A 19,225-nucleotide genomic window follows, 5' to 3' on the forward strand; every position below is an offset into this window, starting at 1 on the left:
TTGCCAGACTGTCTGTCTGCCATGTGCTAAGTAAGAGTGACCGTTAACATCTGATTCACTTCTTAAAATGATTAGGCAACTATCTTGTTGACAGTTGATAGACATGGAGAAAGATACGTCACGTGATGCTCATAATGCACCGCAACCTGAACCCAAGGTGGCAAGGTCGCCATGCCTAATAGTCCTGTCGTACTAGTAAGTAAATTAGTATTACATGAAATTCCGATGAAACTAAATCAATCAATATCATTTGAGCATGCATAATCAAGCATATGGTTTTTATTGTTTTGTAGTCTTTGATTTGACATTATTATAATGGAAAATATTTCCCAAAAAATATTGAACCCTATGTGATTTATGCTTAGGGAATGAATCATGATTGTTAAAGCAAGGATCATGTCTTCATGTTTGGCACCTCTATCATACCCAATATTTCTTGGATTCCTGTGATGTCACCAACATAGGAAGGAGGAACAAAGTCTACCTGGAATTCCAACAGGTTTGCAGAAAACTTATGCAGATTTCTGCTCTCACCTGATTCACTGGAACCATCTTCTGAGGGTGTGTTGGCAAATGATACACTCTTTCCTTCTGAAAGTTGGAGAGCAACAGCGTCATCATAGTATTCTTGGTCCACAGTGGTGTCTGACTCAGAGTAAGAACGCTGACTAGGTGAGTTGGCACCAATAGGTTGGTAATGCTGGTCTTGTGCTGATCTACTGCTGTAACTACGCTGAGGTACTTGTTGGCGGTGAGATAGGCGAGATTTGTTAGGATTAACCAGCGCTCCACGAGATGTTAGTGATGCTGTTAGAAAACAGGTTAAAGCATAGCAGTGCTCAGCTGTGTTGTAAGAAAATAGTGCAGTTGGTCACTAGCTAAAGTTTTCTTGTTCTAATTCCTGATTACAATACAAGAAACATTCCATAGACACAATAATGGGTATACATGGTATACACAGGATATCAGATGTACAGTACAGGGGATATACACTGGATATCACATGGACAGGACAGGGTATACACTGGATATCACATGCACAGTACAGGGTATACACTGGATATCACATGGACAGTACAGGGAATACACTGGATATCACATGTACAGTATAGGGCATACACTGGACATCACATGTAAAGTACGGGGTATACACTGGATATCACATGCAGAGTACAGGGTATACACTGGATATCACATGGACAGTACAGGGATACACTGGATATCACATGTACAGTATAGGGCATACACTAGATATCACATGCACAGTACATGGTATACACTGGACATCACATGTATAGTACAGGGTATACACTGGATATCACATGGAGAGTACAGGGCATACACTAGATATCGCATGTACAGTATAGGGCATACACTGGATATCACATATACAGTACATGGTATACACTGGACATCACATATATAGTATGGGGTATACACTGGATATCACATGGACAGTACAGGGAATACACTGGATATCACATGTACAGTATAGGGCATACACTGGACATCACAAGTATAGTATGGGGTATACACTGGATATCACATGGACAGTACAGGGTATACACTGGATATCACATGGACAGTACAGGGCATACACTGGATATCACATGTACAGTATAGGGCATACACTAGATATCACATGCACAGTACATGGTATACACTGGACATCACATGTATAGTACGGGGTATACACTGGATATCACATGGAGAGTACAGAGTATACACTGAATCATTCACCTGATTAGGGATGTGAATCATTCCTAATCCTGCACTTGACGAAGGATGTGAATCATTCATCATCCTGCACGTGATAAGGCAAGAAAAACATTTATCTGCACCTTATGAGGGAGGTGAATCATTTACCATCATGCATAAGATGGGGGATGTTGATCATTCATCATCCTGTGTCTTATGAGGGATGTCAATCATTCCTAATCCTGTACCTGATGAGGCAAGTGAATCATTCATCATCCTGCATCTGATGAGGCAAGTGAAACATTCACCATCTGCACCTGATGGGGCAAGTGAATCATTCACCATCCTGCACCTGATGAGGCATTGTGAATCATTCATCCTGCACCTGATGAGGCAAGTGAATCATTTACCATCTGCACCTGATGAGGGAGGTGAATCAATCACCATCTGCACCTGATGAGGCAAGTGAATCATTCACCATCTGCACCTGATAAGAGAGGTGAATCATTCATCATCCTGCACCTGTTGAGGCTTTGTGAATCATTCACCATCTGCACCTGATGAGGCAAGTGAATCATTCAACCTGCACCTGATGAGGCAAGTGAATCATTCATCATCCTGCACCTGATGATGGAGGTGAATCATTCACCATCTGCACCTGATGAGGCAAGTGAATCATTCACCATCCTGCACCTGATGAGACAAGTGAATCATTCATCATCCTGCACCTGATGGGGCAAGTGAATCAGTCACCATCTGCACCTGATGAGGCATTGTGAATCATTCATCATCATGCATCTGATGAGGCATTGTGAATCATTCACCATCTGCACCTGATGAGGCAAGTGAATCGTTCACCATCCTGCACCTGATGAGAGAGGTGAATCATTCATCATCCTGCACCTGATGAGGCAAGTGAATCATTCACCATCTGCACCTGATGAGAGAGGTGAATCCTTCATCATCCTGCACCTGTTGAGGCTTTGTGAATCATTTATTATCCTGTACCTGATGAGGCATTGTGAATCATTCATCATCCTGCACCTGATGAGGGAGGTTAATCATTCACCATCTGCACCTGATGAGAGAGGTGAATAATTCATCATCCTGCACCTGATGAGGCAAGTGAATCATTCACCATTTGCACCTGATGAGGCAAATAAATCATTTACCATCTGCACCAGATAAGAGAGGTGAATCATTCATCATCCTGCACCTGAAGAGGGAGGTGAATCATTCACCATCTGCACCTGATGGGGCAAGTGAATCATTCACCATCTACACCTGATGAGGCAAGTGAATCATTCGTCATCCTGCACCTGATGAGAGAGGTGAATCATTCATCATCCTGCACCTGAAGAGAGAGGTGAATCATTCATCATCCTGCACCTGATGAGGCAAGTGAATCACTCACCATCCTGCACCTGATGAGACAAGTGAATCATTCACCATCTGCACCTGATGAGGCAAGTGAATCATTCACCATCTGCACCTGATGAGGCATTGTGAATCATTTACCCTCCTGTACCTGATGAGGCATTGTCAATCATTCACCATCCTGCACCTGATGAGAGAGGTGAATCATTCATCACCCTGCACCTGATGAGGCAAGTGAATCATTCACCATCTGCACCTGTTGAGGCATTGTGAATCATTTACTATCCTGTACCTGATGAGGCATTGTGAAACATTCATCATCCTGCACCTGATGAGAGGGGTGAATCATTCATCATCCTGCACCTGATGAGGCAAGTGAATCATTCACCATCTGCAGCTGATGAGGCAAGTGAATAATTGATCATGTGCACCTGATAAAGCAAGTGAATCATTCACCATCTGCAACTGATGAGTCATTGTGAATCATTCACCCTGCACCTGATGAGGCGTTGTGAATCATTCATCATCCTGCACCTGATGAGGCAAATGAATCATTCATCATCCTGCACCTGATGAGGGAGGTGAATCCTTCACCATCTGCACCTGATGAGGCAAGTGAATCATTCACCATCTGCACCTGATGGGGAAAGTGAATCATTCACCATCTGCACCTGATGAGGCAAGTGAATCATTCATCATTCTGTACCTGCTGAGGGAAGTGAATGATTCATCATCCCGCGACTTATGAGACAAGTGAATCATTCACCATTTGCACCTGATGGAGCAGGTGAATCATTCACCATCTGCACCTGATGAGGGAAGTGAATCATTCATCATTTTGTACCTGCTGAGAGAAGTGAATCATTCATCATTCTGTACCTGCTGAGGGAAGTGAATCATTCATCATCCCGCGCCTTATGAGACAAGTGAATCATTCACCATTTGCACCTGATGGAGCAGGTGAATCATTCACCATCTGCACCTGATGAGGGAAGTGAATCATTCATCATTCTGTACCTGCTGAGAGAAGTGAATCATTCATCATCCTGCACCTGATGAGGCAAGTGAATCATTCACCATCTGCACCTGATGACACAAGTGAATCATTCATCCTGCACCTGATGAGGGAAGTGAATCATTCATCATCCTGCACCAGAAGAGTGAAAATTAAAACAAAACAACATGTAAAGTGCACACTTGAGGGACCCATTTCTGAACAGCAATATCTGCACCTAAGCTACATGGTGCACCTATTGTCAATGTAGTTCAAGACTGGTGAAGGTGAATTCAGACCACAATGATTTACATGATGACACAGAGTATGACTACTAGTAGTATATACAATGATAAGAAAAAGACGTGTGGGTACACCTTTGCTTAGAAGCTGCCATACGGGCTAATTCTGCTACCAGCCTAGTAAAAAATGAGTGTTTGCCCAAACCCTTCGACAAGACCACTTTCGGCTGCTCCCAATGCAGTGCACTCCCAATTAGAGCTATGTGGGTGCATGGATATAGAAACATGCCAGGAACCAAGCTCTCGCGCGAAGCCTATACCGAGATCCGATCTGGTCGTTTGTCCTTTCGGGAAGCGAAGAGGAAGTACCACATATCGCAAGCCCGATACACGCGAATCCGAGGTGGTATAGACTCCGAGCCCAAGACGACGGCAACTCCCGACATGGCCGAAGACTTCGAGGCCCTGCTGCAGAAGTGTTGCCCCATGTTGCTTTCCGACCGAGAGAAACAAATCCTGGAGCAATCGGGACACACATTCTACGAATGCTACCAGATCCCACGCCAGTTTCTCGAACTCTATTTGCTGTGCTTTCGCCCACTAGTAGAAGCCGGCAAAATAGTCGATTTCGTCTACATCTACCCACCCCACCAATTTCGACCCTTGGCAGGCAAACTCCGAATCATTCTTGCCGACGACTGCTATCTGCGACCCAAGGACAGGCACAACCGCTGCACCGACTGCCTCGCCACTCTATCGGAACTGCCTGCTCTCTTCGGCCCCGACAACTCTATGTGCAAGTGTGGTTCCATCGACCATTGCATCGACAGCAAGAAATGCGTTCTCTGGGGAAAGAAAGCGATACACTACACACCCCAGGAGCGACTTCCACTCGAGGTTCCAGAAGAGATCGTGGTCGACAGCTGTTTCGCGAATATAGAGAACCTGTATGACAACGCCTGCGCTTTCTGGAGCATACGGTATGCACTCCTCGCCAGCAAATTGGTGGACCATTGTCCGTGCAAGGAGAAAGAGTCTTGCATCTTCCGGCAGCTATCGGGGGAAGCAGAGGTACCACAGGGACGGGGCAATATTTGGCATACCCCTTTGCTCAACTAGGGCGGGCCCAAGGATATGGAAGTAGCACCCCTCCGTGCAGCGAACACCGAAGAACCAGCTGTTGCTGCTACTCGATTCGCCGACAGGGGAAACGATTCCAGTCTACGGCTACAAGATCAAGAAACGATTCGGGCCGATGGTGGAATAGAACGCCTATGGTTGGTTTGGGAACCGTTTCTGTGCACGCTCGGCAAAATCTGTTGCTCGCCTATATCGAAAAAGAAAGACGATAGAGAAGTCGAATTGCTGCTTCCAGACCTTGGGGAGAATAGGTTCTATGGGCCCTTCCAGACACCGCAGGGCTAGGGAGAGTAGACCCTTCGACAGCTCGCCTAGTATTTTTGCAGATGCACAGTCGCGGGCTGGGGGTTGCAAAGGACGAATGGAGTCGTACACTTGTCTAGGCCCGTTTCCGTATTCCAACTGCGTTTCGTGGAAATTTGTGGTACGGAAAGTAGGGCACACGCCCCGACGAAAAAACAACAAAAAACCTGCATGGTTCGTATACCCTACTACAATACTTTTTTTCCCAAGGTACTAGGCTGGTAGCAGAATTAGCCCGTATGGAAGCTTCTAAGCAAAGGTGTACCCACACGTCTTTTTCTTATCATTGTATATACTACTTTACTCACCCAAATGCATCATACACAAGTTTCTAAAGTTTTGACGACTGTAGTCTGTCTTCAGACACTTCAACATAGTGTAGCATAGGCAACAAACTACCCGCTGAATTCAATATCTTTCAGTTTTGACAACAGACCTTTGTCTGTCTGTCTGATGACTGATGGGTAAAATAACACTCCCTGTGACAATTTCTCTTATCTACGTTAACCAATGTACTCCCTGTGCTTCTGTAAGGTAAATCAGAGTCTACATGTATATATACATACCCTTCTTGTTGGGTCCACCAGAAAGTTTTAATCTTGCATCTTCAAGCTGTTTCTGGAATCCAGACATAGGTGGACTTTTCTCCGTGTCCTCCTGTTCTGGAGGTTTTGGCAGAGGCCGGTGTGGTGTCTGGGTGGGTGACATAAGGGTGGGGCTTTCACTGGGAACTGGCACTGGAATAGTAGACAGAGGCCGGTGTGGTGTCTGGGTGGGTGACATAAGGGTGGGGCTTTCACTGGGAACTGGCACTGGAATAGTAGACAGAGGTCGGATACAGAAATAGTACAGTGTATGTGAGTGAAATGACAACAGTCAACCAGCTTTGATGTTTAAGAAAATAAAAAATGTAAATAATCTCATATTCATAAGATAATAAATGCATGATGAAGAGAAACTACATATCCATTCAGATCAAAGTTGAGCATGTTAGAACTCTTTTGCTTTTTCAATATTATTCAACGTATAGATATATTATAAAACTCAGTTACCCTTAGCATGAAAAAGAGGTACTTGATTGTATGGTTGTATGACAGTAACAAGTATACAATTTCTTGCTAGGCTGTTTTCATTTTCTACAGGTTTACAGCCATATTCCAGCTATATGATGTAAATAATTGAGTCTGGATCAGATTGTCCAGTGTCTGAGGGTCAATGACACAACTAGCCGACAATGACATGCATCAACTAAGTCATCAAGACCCACTGCCCAATCTTGTTACCAGTAGTCAACAAGCATAGTTGCCTCTAACCCAGATCTTCAGGAGTTGATAGTGAAAAAAAGTTGAAATGAACAAGAAGCAGAATAGAATATCAGAATGTGTTGTCCCGCATGCACTACAAAATATTCCACCACCAATTTGGGGAGGTGAACGTTTAAGTTTCAATGTAGTAAAATAGATCAGTTTTTCATTTTATTATTTCCAACTGTTTGTAGTATGGACCCAAAATATGTCCCTAATTGTAGGCATCAAAAACCTGAAATAGGAATAGAATGGGTACACTGAACTTGTGTGCTGGGATTATGTGCACATGCTGAAACAGAAAGGTTTAGCACTGGTGCAAGTTCTCTCTGTGAAAGCAGTAACGATGATGGTGTTACACAGGTTTTATCACTTGATGGTGACATTAGACACAGGGTATTACATCCGGAGTATGTTTCACCTAGCTGGCACCCAGAGTAACACGCGCACAAGGCGTGATACAGGCCATGCAAGGCGTGATGCAGGGCATACAAAGGGTGTTACAGGGCATACAAAGGGTGTTACAGGGCATACAAAGGGTGTTACATGACATGCAAAGGGTGCAACAGGATATATAAAGGGTGTTACAGGGCATACAAAGGGTGTTACAGGACATACAAAGGGTGTTACAGGGAGGACATACAAAGGGTGTTAGAGGACATACAAAGGGTGTTACAGGATATGCAAGGGTGTTACAGGACATACAAAGGGTGTTACAGGACATACAAAGGGTGTTACAGGGAGGACATACAAAGGGTGTTACAGGACATACAAAGGGTGTTACAGGACATACAAAGGGTGTTACAGGACATACAAAGGGTGTTACAGGATATACAAAGGGTGTTACAGGACATACAAAGGGTGTTACAGGACATACAAAGGGTGTTACAGGGCATACAAAGGGTGTTACAGGACATACAAAGGGTGTTACAGGGCATACAAAGGGTGTTACAGGACATACAAAGGGTGTTACAGGATATACAAAGGGTGTTACAGGACATACAAAGGGTGTTACAGGGAGGACATACAAAAGGGTGTTACACAAAGGGTGTTACAGGGCATACAAAGGGTGTTACAGGGACATACAAAGGGTGTTACAGGGCATACAAAGGGTGTTACAGGGCATACAAAGGGTGTTACAGGACATACAAAGGGTGTTACAGGACATGCAAGGGTGTTACAGGACATACAAAGGGTGTTACAGGGCATACAAAGGGTGTTACAAGGCAACAAAGGGTGTTACAGGCATACAAAGGGTGTTACAGGGCATACAAAGGGTGTTACAGGACATACAAAGGACATACAAAGGGTGTTACAGGATATACAAAGGGTGTTACAGGACATACAAAGGGTGTTACAGGACATACAAAGGGTGTTACAGGGATATACAAGGGTGTTACAGGACATACAAAGGGTGTTACAAGGCATACAAAGGGTGTTACAAGGCATACAAAGGGTGTTACAAGGCAACAAAGGGTGTTACAGGGCATACAAAGGGTGTTACAGGGCATACAAAGGGTGTTAGAGGACATACAAAGGGTGTTACAGGATATGCAAGGGTGTTACAGGACATACAAAGGGTGTTACAAGGCATACAAAGGGTGTTACAGGGCACACAAAGGGTGTTACAAGGCATACAAAGGGTGTTACAGGACATGCAAGAAAGAAAGCCAGGAGGTAGTTGGGGCAGACAAACGTGACAAACCTTGTTTGTTCAGATAGCTGAGGTCACCTAGAATTCCCAGATTGGGAACTGATTTGGTTCTACTCTGCCATCGAGGGTGTGACCGTTTATCAGGGCCTGAAATTTGGTAAATGACCAGAATTCTTAATGGCCAGTATTCTAACAAAAATAAATTCTTATAGATCAATTTTATATTTCATTACAATGATGTCCTGCATCTGTCACAAGTTGAGATATATATTTGAGATAAGACATGTTCTAATTATGTCGTAAACATTCCCTCGGGGTTATGGTTGTCTTGTATTTGTGGGTACCAATGAGACATACAGAAGTGGAAATGAAACTTTAAACTAAGTCATAGTTATCCCTCGTGGTATCCCTATGTAGATTATTTCCCCTGTGACATCAGAATTGTTTGAAAACCTCATAATTTTTCTGTATGGGCCACCTACAAGACGTGTTACAGATTTTCAACATTCATCGTATTATTCGGGTCAGTGTTGTCGCATTGGTGGCTACTGAACAATCGACATTCGTTATCTTTGTGTGAATTTATGTGACATTTTCTTTATGATTGGCCCCTGTGTTTTACCCGCCAAAACATCATGGCTGTAAGTAAATGCCTGCATTGTTGAAAGTTCATGGCAGAATCAGACCCTCATTCATAATGTGCCGCTTGCTTTACATGTTCCTTACAAGATCGATGTTTGCTATGTCAGGGACTAGCAAATGAAGATTGGTTAAAGATGGATGCTTCTCGTTCCTTATGTAAGAAAAGGAAGTTTTCATCATCCTCGGATCCCTCTAAACTCACTTTGTCCTCCTCTTCCCCTTTGAAGTCTACTCAATCGGAATCAAAGAGTAAGACCAAGACTACATCACAGGCTTCATCTGATAAGATGCATCTTGCCGCCATTACGGCCTTATTCTCATCCTTTAAACAAGACATCAATGCCTCTATGAATCAGTCCCTCCAACAGACAGACACATTGAGAGGTAAATTTTTTAAGTCTACAGCAGCAGCTAGATCAGACAGCTAAGCCTATTAGCCAGTCGTCCGTGAGCCATATGACTCGAAGGATGCTGGCAAGAGCCCCACTGTCTAGAGTTGATACCCATAGGCTTTGTGGGTGCTCTGCTGGTGGACAATCCCCCTGGGTGGGAGATGCAAAAGGTATTGAGGGGGCGGGACTAATGTCGACGGGGTCGACAGATGGCAGGATTTGCCCATGACGCAACTTGAGTCCCTGAGTTTCAACCGCTTGCTGTTAACTTTACTATCAGTAAGCCCACTGGTCTGTCTACCGCTTCCAACACAGACGGGTCGGAGCAGCAAGTGTCCAATGGGTTTGACCGGGTGAACCCCGAATGGCTCACGCGCATGGGATCAACCTATACAGAGGTAACCGTTATCACGGCAGGTATGGCAAGCCACCACAGTTAAATAAGACACACTTGTATCTATGACAGCTCATGTGACCACATGGCGCATTTCTTTCTGGATGTAGTATATCAGCTCTGGATTGATCAAACAGGTTAAGTTCAGTAACTGGAACCTACCGGAAATGGCCAAGGATCAGCTTTTTCCACAGCCATTAGATTCAGCATCTATTTTTAACGGCCAATGTCAACAGGCTATGGAGACAAAGGATGCCATTACTACAAGGAACCTCAATCAGAAGTTAGCCTCGGCCTTCCAGACACAGAAAAGGTATCTGGGTGCCCCTAGAGGCAGAAGAAACACTATTTTTTTTTATATTACAGTATCTCGACCTCCACCTTCGGGACGTCCAGAACCTTTCGACTGGGCATCAGACTCTAGACCTCGATCTTTATCTAACTATGGCACCTCAAACAACTTCAGAGACCGAGGAAGAGGATCTAGGCATTTTTGTGCATACAGGCTAGGGGGCAAGGAATATCAGCCAACAGTTACTTCTCTTCATTACGACACGGACTTGGAAATAGATTACGAATTCACTTTCCCAGTTGCCCCTTCGCTGGTGGAGGGTCGACTATCACTTTTTCTGGACAACTGGAAGCAGATCACATTAGAGAACTGGCTTCTCTTGGTCATAGAACGGGGCTACCTTGGGACACTCTTCCACCAGTCACTTGTCACCCTTATGGGAGCCAGACTTTTTCTACACTTAGGCCCACATCTGTCAGCAGCTACCTTGGTGATAGAACAGCTATTAGAAAAGAGAGCTATAGTCACTCTGACCACCAAAGACACATCCAAGGGTTTTTATGCTCCGGTCTTCCTGGTAACCCAAGAAGGACACAGAAGAGATGTGCATCATCATAGATCTCAAGATCCTCAACAACAGTTTTCTCAGGAAGCCACCCAAGCTCAAGATGTAATGTCTAGCCAACTTATGTTCTTTAATCCACCAGAACACTCACTTTGTAAGTCTAGATCCAAAGGATGAATATCTAAATGTTCCAATCCCCATACGTTCTCATTTTGCCGTCAACAGTCGTTTCCGTTCGGCATATCGCTAGCACCATGACTGTTCACAGTGATTATGAACCAGATTATGAACTTTCCACATCACAGACAAGTGACTATCCACGGCTATAATGGACATCATCCTGGAATGGAACATCTTGACTCATGTTCTAGAAAAACAGACAAGATTTATCACTCACGTGTTCACCCACCCAGGGCTGATAATCCATCCGGACAAGTCCGAACTTACACTGACTCCCAGGATCAAGTTTTTGGGAGCATAATCTATTTGGGTATGCATATGAAAATAATATTCAGATTCGGGATCCGATTTAGCTGAATGAAGAAATAAGGTTTTTGAGGTTTTATTTTGTTCATATTTGGAATTGCCCCCTACAATTATACATTATTTGAGGATATATAGTTCAAATACTGAATTTCCCGAATGCCGAATCAGCAAAAGAAAAATCAGATTCAGGATTTGAATCCCAAATCTGTTTCTAACTTCATGTTGCTGCTTGAAGATCAGTGTCACTGAAACAGGTTGTAGCAGGATGCCAGTGGAAACTTCTATCTCAGAGATGTCCCTTAGTTTAATTAGAATTGATGTATCCACTGCTGATACAATTCACTGGGCACGTAATCCTCGAAAGGAAGTGACGTCATAAACCGGAAGTGAGGTCTAAGAGACCGGAAATGACGTCATTGACTGGATGTGACGTCAGAGTCATTTTTTGGCACAGTTTTGTTTATTCCCTCACAAACTGGATCCATCCCCTGGTGATGGATCAATCGAGTAACACTAAAATAGGGAATGATCAATGTAAGTCAAGTTCATACAGTATTACCATAACGATTCTAACTATTTTATGTGTTATAGTTATCCTACAGCTCCTGTTAAGATGTTTTATTGACAATCAGTGGTATCCCTGTGTATTTATCATACCCTCCTGCCATATGTGGGATTCAGTCAACCATAAGTGAGAGGGGAATAACTTTCCTCTGGATTATAGGATCTAGGTCCTGCCCTACCTCCCCGCTATCTATTGCATAAGATAGTTCAGAAAAAATAATGAGGTTTTCAACAGTTGTGCTGTGACATCACAGCAAGGGGAGATAATCTCTTGTCTACACAGGAATACCACTAGGGATAATGATGAGATAGTTTTAATTTCATTTCCATTTCTGTATGTCTCAGTGGTACCCACAGATAAAAGGCAAGCATAATCCAGAGAGAAGTTTACTGTCAATTCCTAGCAATACACCGCCGTGATATTGCTGGAATATTGCAAAAAGCGGCATAAAAGTAAACTCAGTCAGTCAGTCAGTCCTAGCAATACATATAATTGTTCCTATATACACCATCTGTTTCTGAAATAAAACAATTTACAACACTGTATACACAGAGGTAATGTGTGCAGCAAGATATATACAGATATGCATTAAATATGTACTGGTGCAATAATAGTATGTTGTGAACACAAGTGCAATCATAATGATGCATAATGAACAAAATTAGCATATTTTGTATCTGAAAAATAACACAATACTTGTATATGAGCAGCACATTTTGTGTGCTAATAGTTATAAAGTGACACAAACCAATCCACCGAGAAGGATTATAAAAACTACAGTGATGAATATAATTACAAAATGCGCCTTTCAAAAAATGTCCATTGTCCAAAAACATCTGAATTTTGGCCACATGGTTACAATCTGAATAGTAGTTAGGTGTTAGCGAGAGGCTTTTCCCAAAATATGTATTCGTTTTAAAAACTAAATATACTAAACCGCAAAAGAAATGCGAGACTTGGGTGATCGTAACCTGTGTTTTAATTTCATTGCCACACAGATGAAAAAGTAAAATGTTATCAGTTCCTTTGCCTAGATACACTTTGACCAGTTCATGGCACATTCTCATGTATTGCTGTAGTCGGTGGATCCGGCACATGGGAGATGGGACATTTTCAGTACCGGGTATGCCCTCCCTGGTTGTTCAAAACAGGCATACACATGGAGTGAACGAGGTTGTTCACGAAAGCCATTGGTACTTGTGCCCACACTCTGAGGAAAGGTGCCTCCAGTTCAGCACGAGTTATCGGTCTTGGAACCACCTGGATCAGCCATCTCTGGATTTCATCCCACAGGTGTTCAATGGGGTTCAAATCAGAGCTGAGAGCCGGCCATGGCATGGTTCTGATGTTATGCTGACGTAAGAAGTCCATAGTGACTCTGGCTGTATGGGTTGCGGGCATTGACCTGCTGGAACACGTGGTTCTGGTGACGCGCGATGTGAGGTCTTAGGATCTGTTCAATGTAGCGCTGCACTGTAATGCCATTCCCTCGTTTTGCACCAACATTTTGGAACACATGGGGCCCAGTTCTCCGATTCAGGCCTATAGCACCCCAAACCATAATGCTTTGACCACCCCACGCGTCTCCCTCCATGACACATTCATCTCTGTAGCATTCACCCCTCCTACGCCACACTCTCACTCTGCCATCCAAGGTGGAAACTCAGTATCGACTTTCATCAGAGAAGACTATCGACCTCCATTGTTGATGCCGCCAATGTTGGTGCTGTGAAATAACATTTGGAAATCTTGCGTTTCTTTTGCTGTTCAGTATAGATCACTGTCCCATACAGTCAAATAGCATTGCTGAAAGATAGTACTGAGCATGTACCGTAGCCAAATACCAATAGATCAGTTGATATTCACATGTGCAAGATCATATGCATTATATTAATTGATTAATGGTTTGCTGTTGGCTGTGAGTGTTAAAGTATAGATATAGATTAGATACAAGAATTCTAACACTTTCACATTGGACACACTTGAACTGTACCTGAGGTCACTTGGATGTGATGCTAGAATTCTCAACACTGATGACAATCTGACAGTTGTTGAGGCTGAAGGTTTTCATAAAACCAAGTAATTTGAATGTAACCAAATATAAGTAATATGGGACTCATACTTTCTTGGTTAATAATTTTAAGAAGCTGGTACAGTAAAGCCAATCCATAAGTGAGTATTTGTGATAAAAACAAATCCAGTGTTAATTACATAGATGATGGTTCAGTAGAAACAAATTTGACTGACAACCATGTCTTGTGACAAAACAATTTCAAATCCATCACATGGGTTGATAAGTTATTTCAACTCATCTACCTTTCCCTGAGACATGATAACATAAGAAACTTGTTAATTACCTACAAGGGCGAAAATATCGGGGTTCATATTTTTCATACGATGCCCTAGGGCAAAATATCACTTTGTCATGGTGATGTGATGTCATGAACAATGCTATGATGTCACGTTTCTTCTATGACGTTGCGGTCTACATTTGGTGATGGCGGGTAGCCAGCCTATGTTTAAAAGTAGATTTAATTTCCTCAATTTGACAGCTTCGGTAATAAACAGAATATTATCGCTCTTGCTCAGGAAATACCAACATTTAGGCACTCGTGTCATAAACATAGCATGACATGGGCACTCATGTAATATCCTCTATTAATTTAGTACCTCACTAAAATAGTTAGTGTGAAATCTGATGTTAGTAAGCATGATAATCCATTCTGTGATTGTAAGTAATCTATATCTACTGATCACTTGGTTTACAGTTCACAATTGATATGCAAAGAATTGGTTGCCAAAACAAAAACATTACATTAAAAAAACCTTTAAATTGATCTCTAAAACATTTTGCTGTAGTCTGAAAAATGAAATAACAGAAAATGAGTTTCATAAGACGTCAAGGAATATACATGTGTAATTCCTTTCCCCAGATGGAGTTTAAATCATCAATAAAGTAATGACTTGCCGAAAAGAAAAAAATGATTAATTCACAAGTTTTTAATAGGTTGGCAAAACCATAAACCAAGCACTGTGAAAATTAGTTAGGTTTGTGAGTGGGTGCATGGTGAACAATTAATTTGTGCCACTGTGGCACTACCTTGTGTACTGATGTCTGCTGTAATGTGCAGGACCGGCTGGCTCTGTCGACGGCCTGCCAATGTAGTCACAGTGTTAGAGAAATTTGGACTGAACAGTATTTCAGTTATCTCACAGCATTTGATCATCAGTGGAGGGACAGACTCACATGATAAACATATGCATGGTGATATTGGACTCCTGTAAGATTCATGATGTTCAGTCCTCCATTACAGAATACAAGGCTACCACTGGTTGGCTATTCGATAGCACTTTCTGCATGTTTCTTGGAGCGAGAACACACAGAAACCTGATCAAACTGAACACACCAGTAATTCACTATAAACACACAAATGTGTGCTGCGATTTGATTGTTTGGGAGACAATGTGAAGTGGTATTGAACCAGTGAATCCCTTGATTGGAACTGAAGCCCAGGTCTTCTCCTATGATGTCTGAGATACCGCGTGGACACGGCTACAGAAGTAAACACTGTCAGCAGGCAGACAAGGTAAGGATGTCATCTGTGGGCTAAATCCATACTGTGTCTTACTTACTCAATCCTACTAGCTCTCTAGTGAGACATCACTTCTACCATACTGGCTCTATAGTGAGATATCATTTCTACCATACTGGCTCTCTAGTGAGATATCACTTCTACCTTACTGGCTCTCTAGTGAGATATCACTTCTACCCTACTGGTTCTCTAGTGAGACATCACTTCTACCCTACTGGCTCTCTAGTGAGATATCACTTCTACCCTACTGGCTCTCCAGTGAGATATCACTTCTGCCCTACTGGCTCTCTAGTGAGACATCACTTCTACCCCACTGGCTCTCTAGTGAGACATCACTTCTACCATACTGGCTCTCCAGTGAGATATCACTTTTACCCCACTGGCTCTCTAGTGAGACATCACTTCTACCCTACTGGCTCTCTAGTGAGACATCACTTCTACCATACTGGCTCTCTAGTGAGATATCACTTCTACCCTACTGGTTTTCCAGTGAGATATCACTTCTACCCCAATGGCTCTCTAGTGAGACATCACTTCTACCATACTGGCTCTCTAGTGAGACATCACTTCTACCATACTGGCTCTCTAGTGAAATCTCACTTCTACCGTACTGGTTTTCCAGTGAGATATTACTTCCACCCTACTGGCTCTCCAGTGAAATGTCACTTCTACCGTATTGGTTTTCTAGTGAGATGCCACTTCTATCCTACTTTTTCTCTGGTGAGATATCACCTCTACCATACTGGCTCTCAAATGGATATATGAAACCGCCCCTACTGTCTCTCCAATGGCGATATCAGTTCTACCCTACTGTCGCTACTGTTCCAATTCAACTGTATCTTACCACGAAGGCAGGGAAGGGGTGGTGCCTGTCCAAGCTCGACAACTGAAACACAGAAACAAACAGATGCTAACTTTGGACACTGTTGCAGTACAGTACCACTATCTAAACATAGGTGAACACTGGATATGCAATGCTAATATTGTGTGACAAAAGCAACAGAGAATTACTCTATACAATAACCAGTCTGCACCCCTGGTCAGAGAATGAGGCTGAAAGTGACACTGGACATAGCTCTCTCACTGTGTCGGTTTGCTGTCTACAAGACGCCTAGGTCATATGACCAGGAAAACTTCATATTTGGACACAGTTGCCAAGCTTGTTTACCATAGCAAGGTACACATCAATACTGACTAACACAACAATTCACATCATGATTTGTCATGGTATGTCATTGGTAATCAATGAAGTGTTCAAGTAGATTCTTCTGATTAACTTTACATAGCTACAGGATAAATTAACCTTTAGAAAGGAGTATTACTTTAACTAATAATTGTCCTGGATAGGTAAGTGTGTAAGTTGATCAAAGGTACAAGATTATTCTAGGGTCCTAAAATGTAAATGCTTGTCAGGTCTTGTTGATGTTAATTGATTGAGACTGGAACAGTTTTCATTACAACTGCCCAGTAACAATCTAGTGGTGAACGTCATGAGCAACAGACCACAGCGAGGCTAAAGAAACCCTCAAGTTTGCTGGTTGGAACCGACCATTCAGTTAGTTGTAGAGGTGTTTGTCTACTGTACCTACCTTCATCGATTTCATTTCTGCCCCGCCGATTGTAACCTGTGACAAGATAAAGTTTACCACCTGAGTTTATCTCATGCATGTGCATGAAATAAAATAGCATCACAACAATGTGAGTATTCACCTGCTGTCTTGTCAGCTTATATACTTGTGTTTACTCCTCAAATACATGCAACTTTACTGAACAGAATAATGCACAAGAGTCTTGCTTGTTGTTATTTACTATCTTCCTATTGTGAAATTAATATATCCCCTTTGTTTGCTGTGTAAAGTGGCACTCAGAAACCTGTCAAGTCTGGAACACATTGTCGTCCAGTGCTAGACATCCTGAGCATCAACCTGGTCAGTGAGTCTGACCACTCAATCCAGTAGTTGCCTCTTGTGACAAGTTGGTGGGGGGTAGCCCAGTGGTCAAAGTATTCACTCGTCACACTCAAGACCCGGGTTCAATTCCCCACATGGGTACAATGAGTGAGTGAGTATGGTTTTACGCCACTTTTAGCAATATTCCACCAATATCAGGGAGGGGGACCTGAAATGGGCTTCACACATTTTGCCCATGTGGGGAATTGAACCCGGGTCTTCGGCGTGACAAGCGAATGCTTTAACCACTAGGCTACCCCACTGCCCCCATGGGTACAATGTGTGAAGCCCATTTCTGGTGTCTCTTGCTGTGATATTACTGGAATATTCCTAAAAGTGGCATAAAACCCAACTCACTCACTCACTCTTGTGATAAGCAAGGGGACTAATGACACCAAGCAATATGTAAAACACTTGAGGAGAAATATATGTCTACTGTACTCACTTATCTTAAAGTATTAAGATATTGGACCCAAAAGGGTGAAATGTATCTTTAATCTAAAAATAATTCTATAGCTAATAAATGATAATGTGAGAGTTATAATACTCATTGGCTTAAAATATTGTCTGGAGTGCTGTGGAAGGGAACTGATTTTGGGATGCTACAGTGCTGTAACTGATGTCAGAGCAGATTCACACAAATTGTCTCCCGTGATAATTAACAGTAATTTATGACCTTGGTATTCAACTGATGACACTTATTATCCAAGGTCAACCTGAAGGACACTTCTTGACCTCTAACCATACAAATAAGGAAACATTTCTTAACAATTCAGCAATTAGGTAAGCTGATTCAATTTAATGTCATGCTCTTGCCTGAAAGACACATGGAGGTCATTAGATAATGAAGCCCAAAATAATCACAATTTTGGATTGTTATAAAATGATATTGATACTCTGAGCCTATCAGTACTGTCCTTACCATGTTTGTAGGGGTCATAGTGGTTGATGGTGGAGTCCAGGTTACTCATCACATCTGACATGGAAATATATCAAAATATAATCCTGATCAATGAGTGAATGTGGTACATTATACTATACAGTTTTGGGGCAATTCCAGATTAATCAAGTCTGGGTCAAACACTCAAGTGATGAAGTGCATGAGATCTAACTGTTATCTTGGCATGATGGAACACATACAATCAGCTCAATCATAATAGTACTACCTAACATTTGTCAGCCCTACTGCAGTTCCACTGGGGAATATATTCCATATTGTTCCTCAGAATTCACATAGTGACGGTGTTAAACTAACTGTCACAATCAATGGGAATGTAATCATCATTTCGATACTCATGGTTGGTAGTCCGCCATGCCTACAATGGTGTTAGAGTGAAATGACATTTTATAGCAGCATGTCTGCCATCTTGAAACAATGACGTCTGCTGACTCCAAAGACTGAAACATCACTGTTCTGTCATAGAAGTAGCCATTGTTATTTCTATGTATCATCTCTGAAATACTGCATGAATTTCAACCTCACTGAGTGTCACTCATAACTATATGTCAACACTACTTTCAATCTGACTCCATGTGTTTCAGTTGTCAAATAGCAAGTTCAAACCTCATCTTGTGCCTTTCATTTTATGTGCAAATATCAGCATTAGAATATATAGGCAAATATCAGACAAGTCA

General features: G+C 42.5%; 1 protein-coding gene and 2 long non-coding RNA genes across 6 annotated transcripts in view; all 3 read right to left on the minus strand.

The window, feature by feature from the left end:
• The window catches only part of LOC124255826, a 71,508-nt gene that overhangs the window by 4,957 nt on the left and 47,326 nt on the right, over positions 1–19,225 (minus strand). Inside the window, exons 13-19 of one of the 4 annotated variants that reach the window (XM_046689764.1) lie at positions 18,513–18,566; positions 17,231–17,266; positions 16,486–16,527; positions 15,149–15,202; positions 8,764–8,859; positions 6,321–6,566; positions 535–645 (exon numbers count right to left, since the gene is read on the minus strand). In XM_046689764.1, the coding sequence (XP_046545720.1) occupies positions 535–645; positions 6,321–6,566; positions 8,764–8,859; positions 15,149–15,202; positions 16,486–16,527; positions 17,231–17,266; positions 18,513–18,566 (639 nt within the window). The remainder of the gene's footprint in view (positions 1–534; positions 646–6,320; positions 6,567–8,763; positions 8,860–15,148; positions 15,203–16,485; positions 16,528–17,230; positions 17,267–18,512; positions 18,567–19,225) is intronic. The other 3 variants (XM_046689766.1, XM_046689765.1, XM_046689767.1) reach the window with 3 other exon arrangements.
• On the minus strand, positions 2,095–3,345 carry LOC124255828. Its single transcript, XR_006892772.1, has 5 exons — positions 3,291–3,345; positions 3,088–3,184; positions 2,602–2,635; positions 2,288–2,391; positions 2,095–2,185 (listed from the first exon to the last, which is right to left on the minus strand). It is a non-coding gene; the product is annotated as an uncharacterized LOC124255828 (long non-coding RNA).
• On the minus strand, positions 3,570–6,304 carry LOC124255829. The gene is made up of 3 exons (XR_006892773.1): positions 6,099–6,304; positions 4,530–4,531; positions 3,570–3,781 (listed from the first exon to the last, which is right to left on the minus strand). It is a non-coding gene; the product is annotated as an uncharacterized LOC124255829 (long non-coding RNA).

Source organism: Haliotis rubra, unplaced genomic scaffold (genome assembly GCF_003918875.1).
Source record: "Haliotis rubra isolate DU_JTF1 unplaced genomic scaffold, ASM391887v1 Scf61, whole genome shotgun sequence".
Classification (NCBI taxonomy): Eukaryota; Metazoa; Mollusca; class Gastropoda; order Lepetellida; family Haliotidae; genus Haliotis; species Haliotis rubra.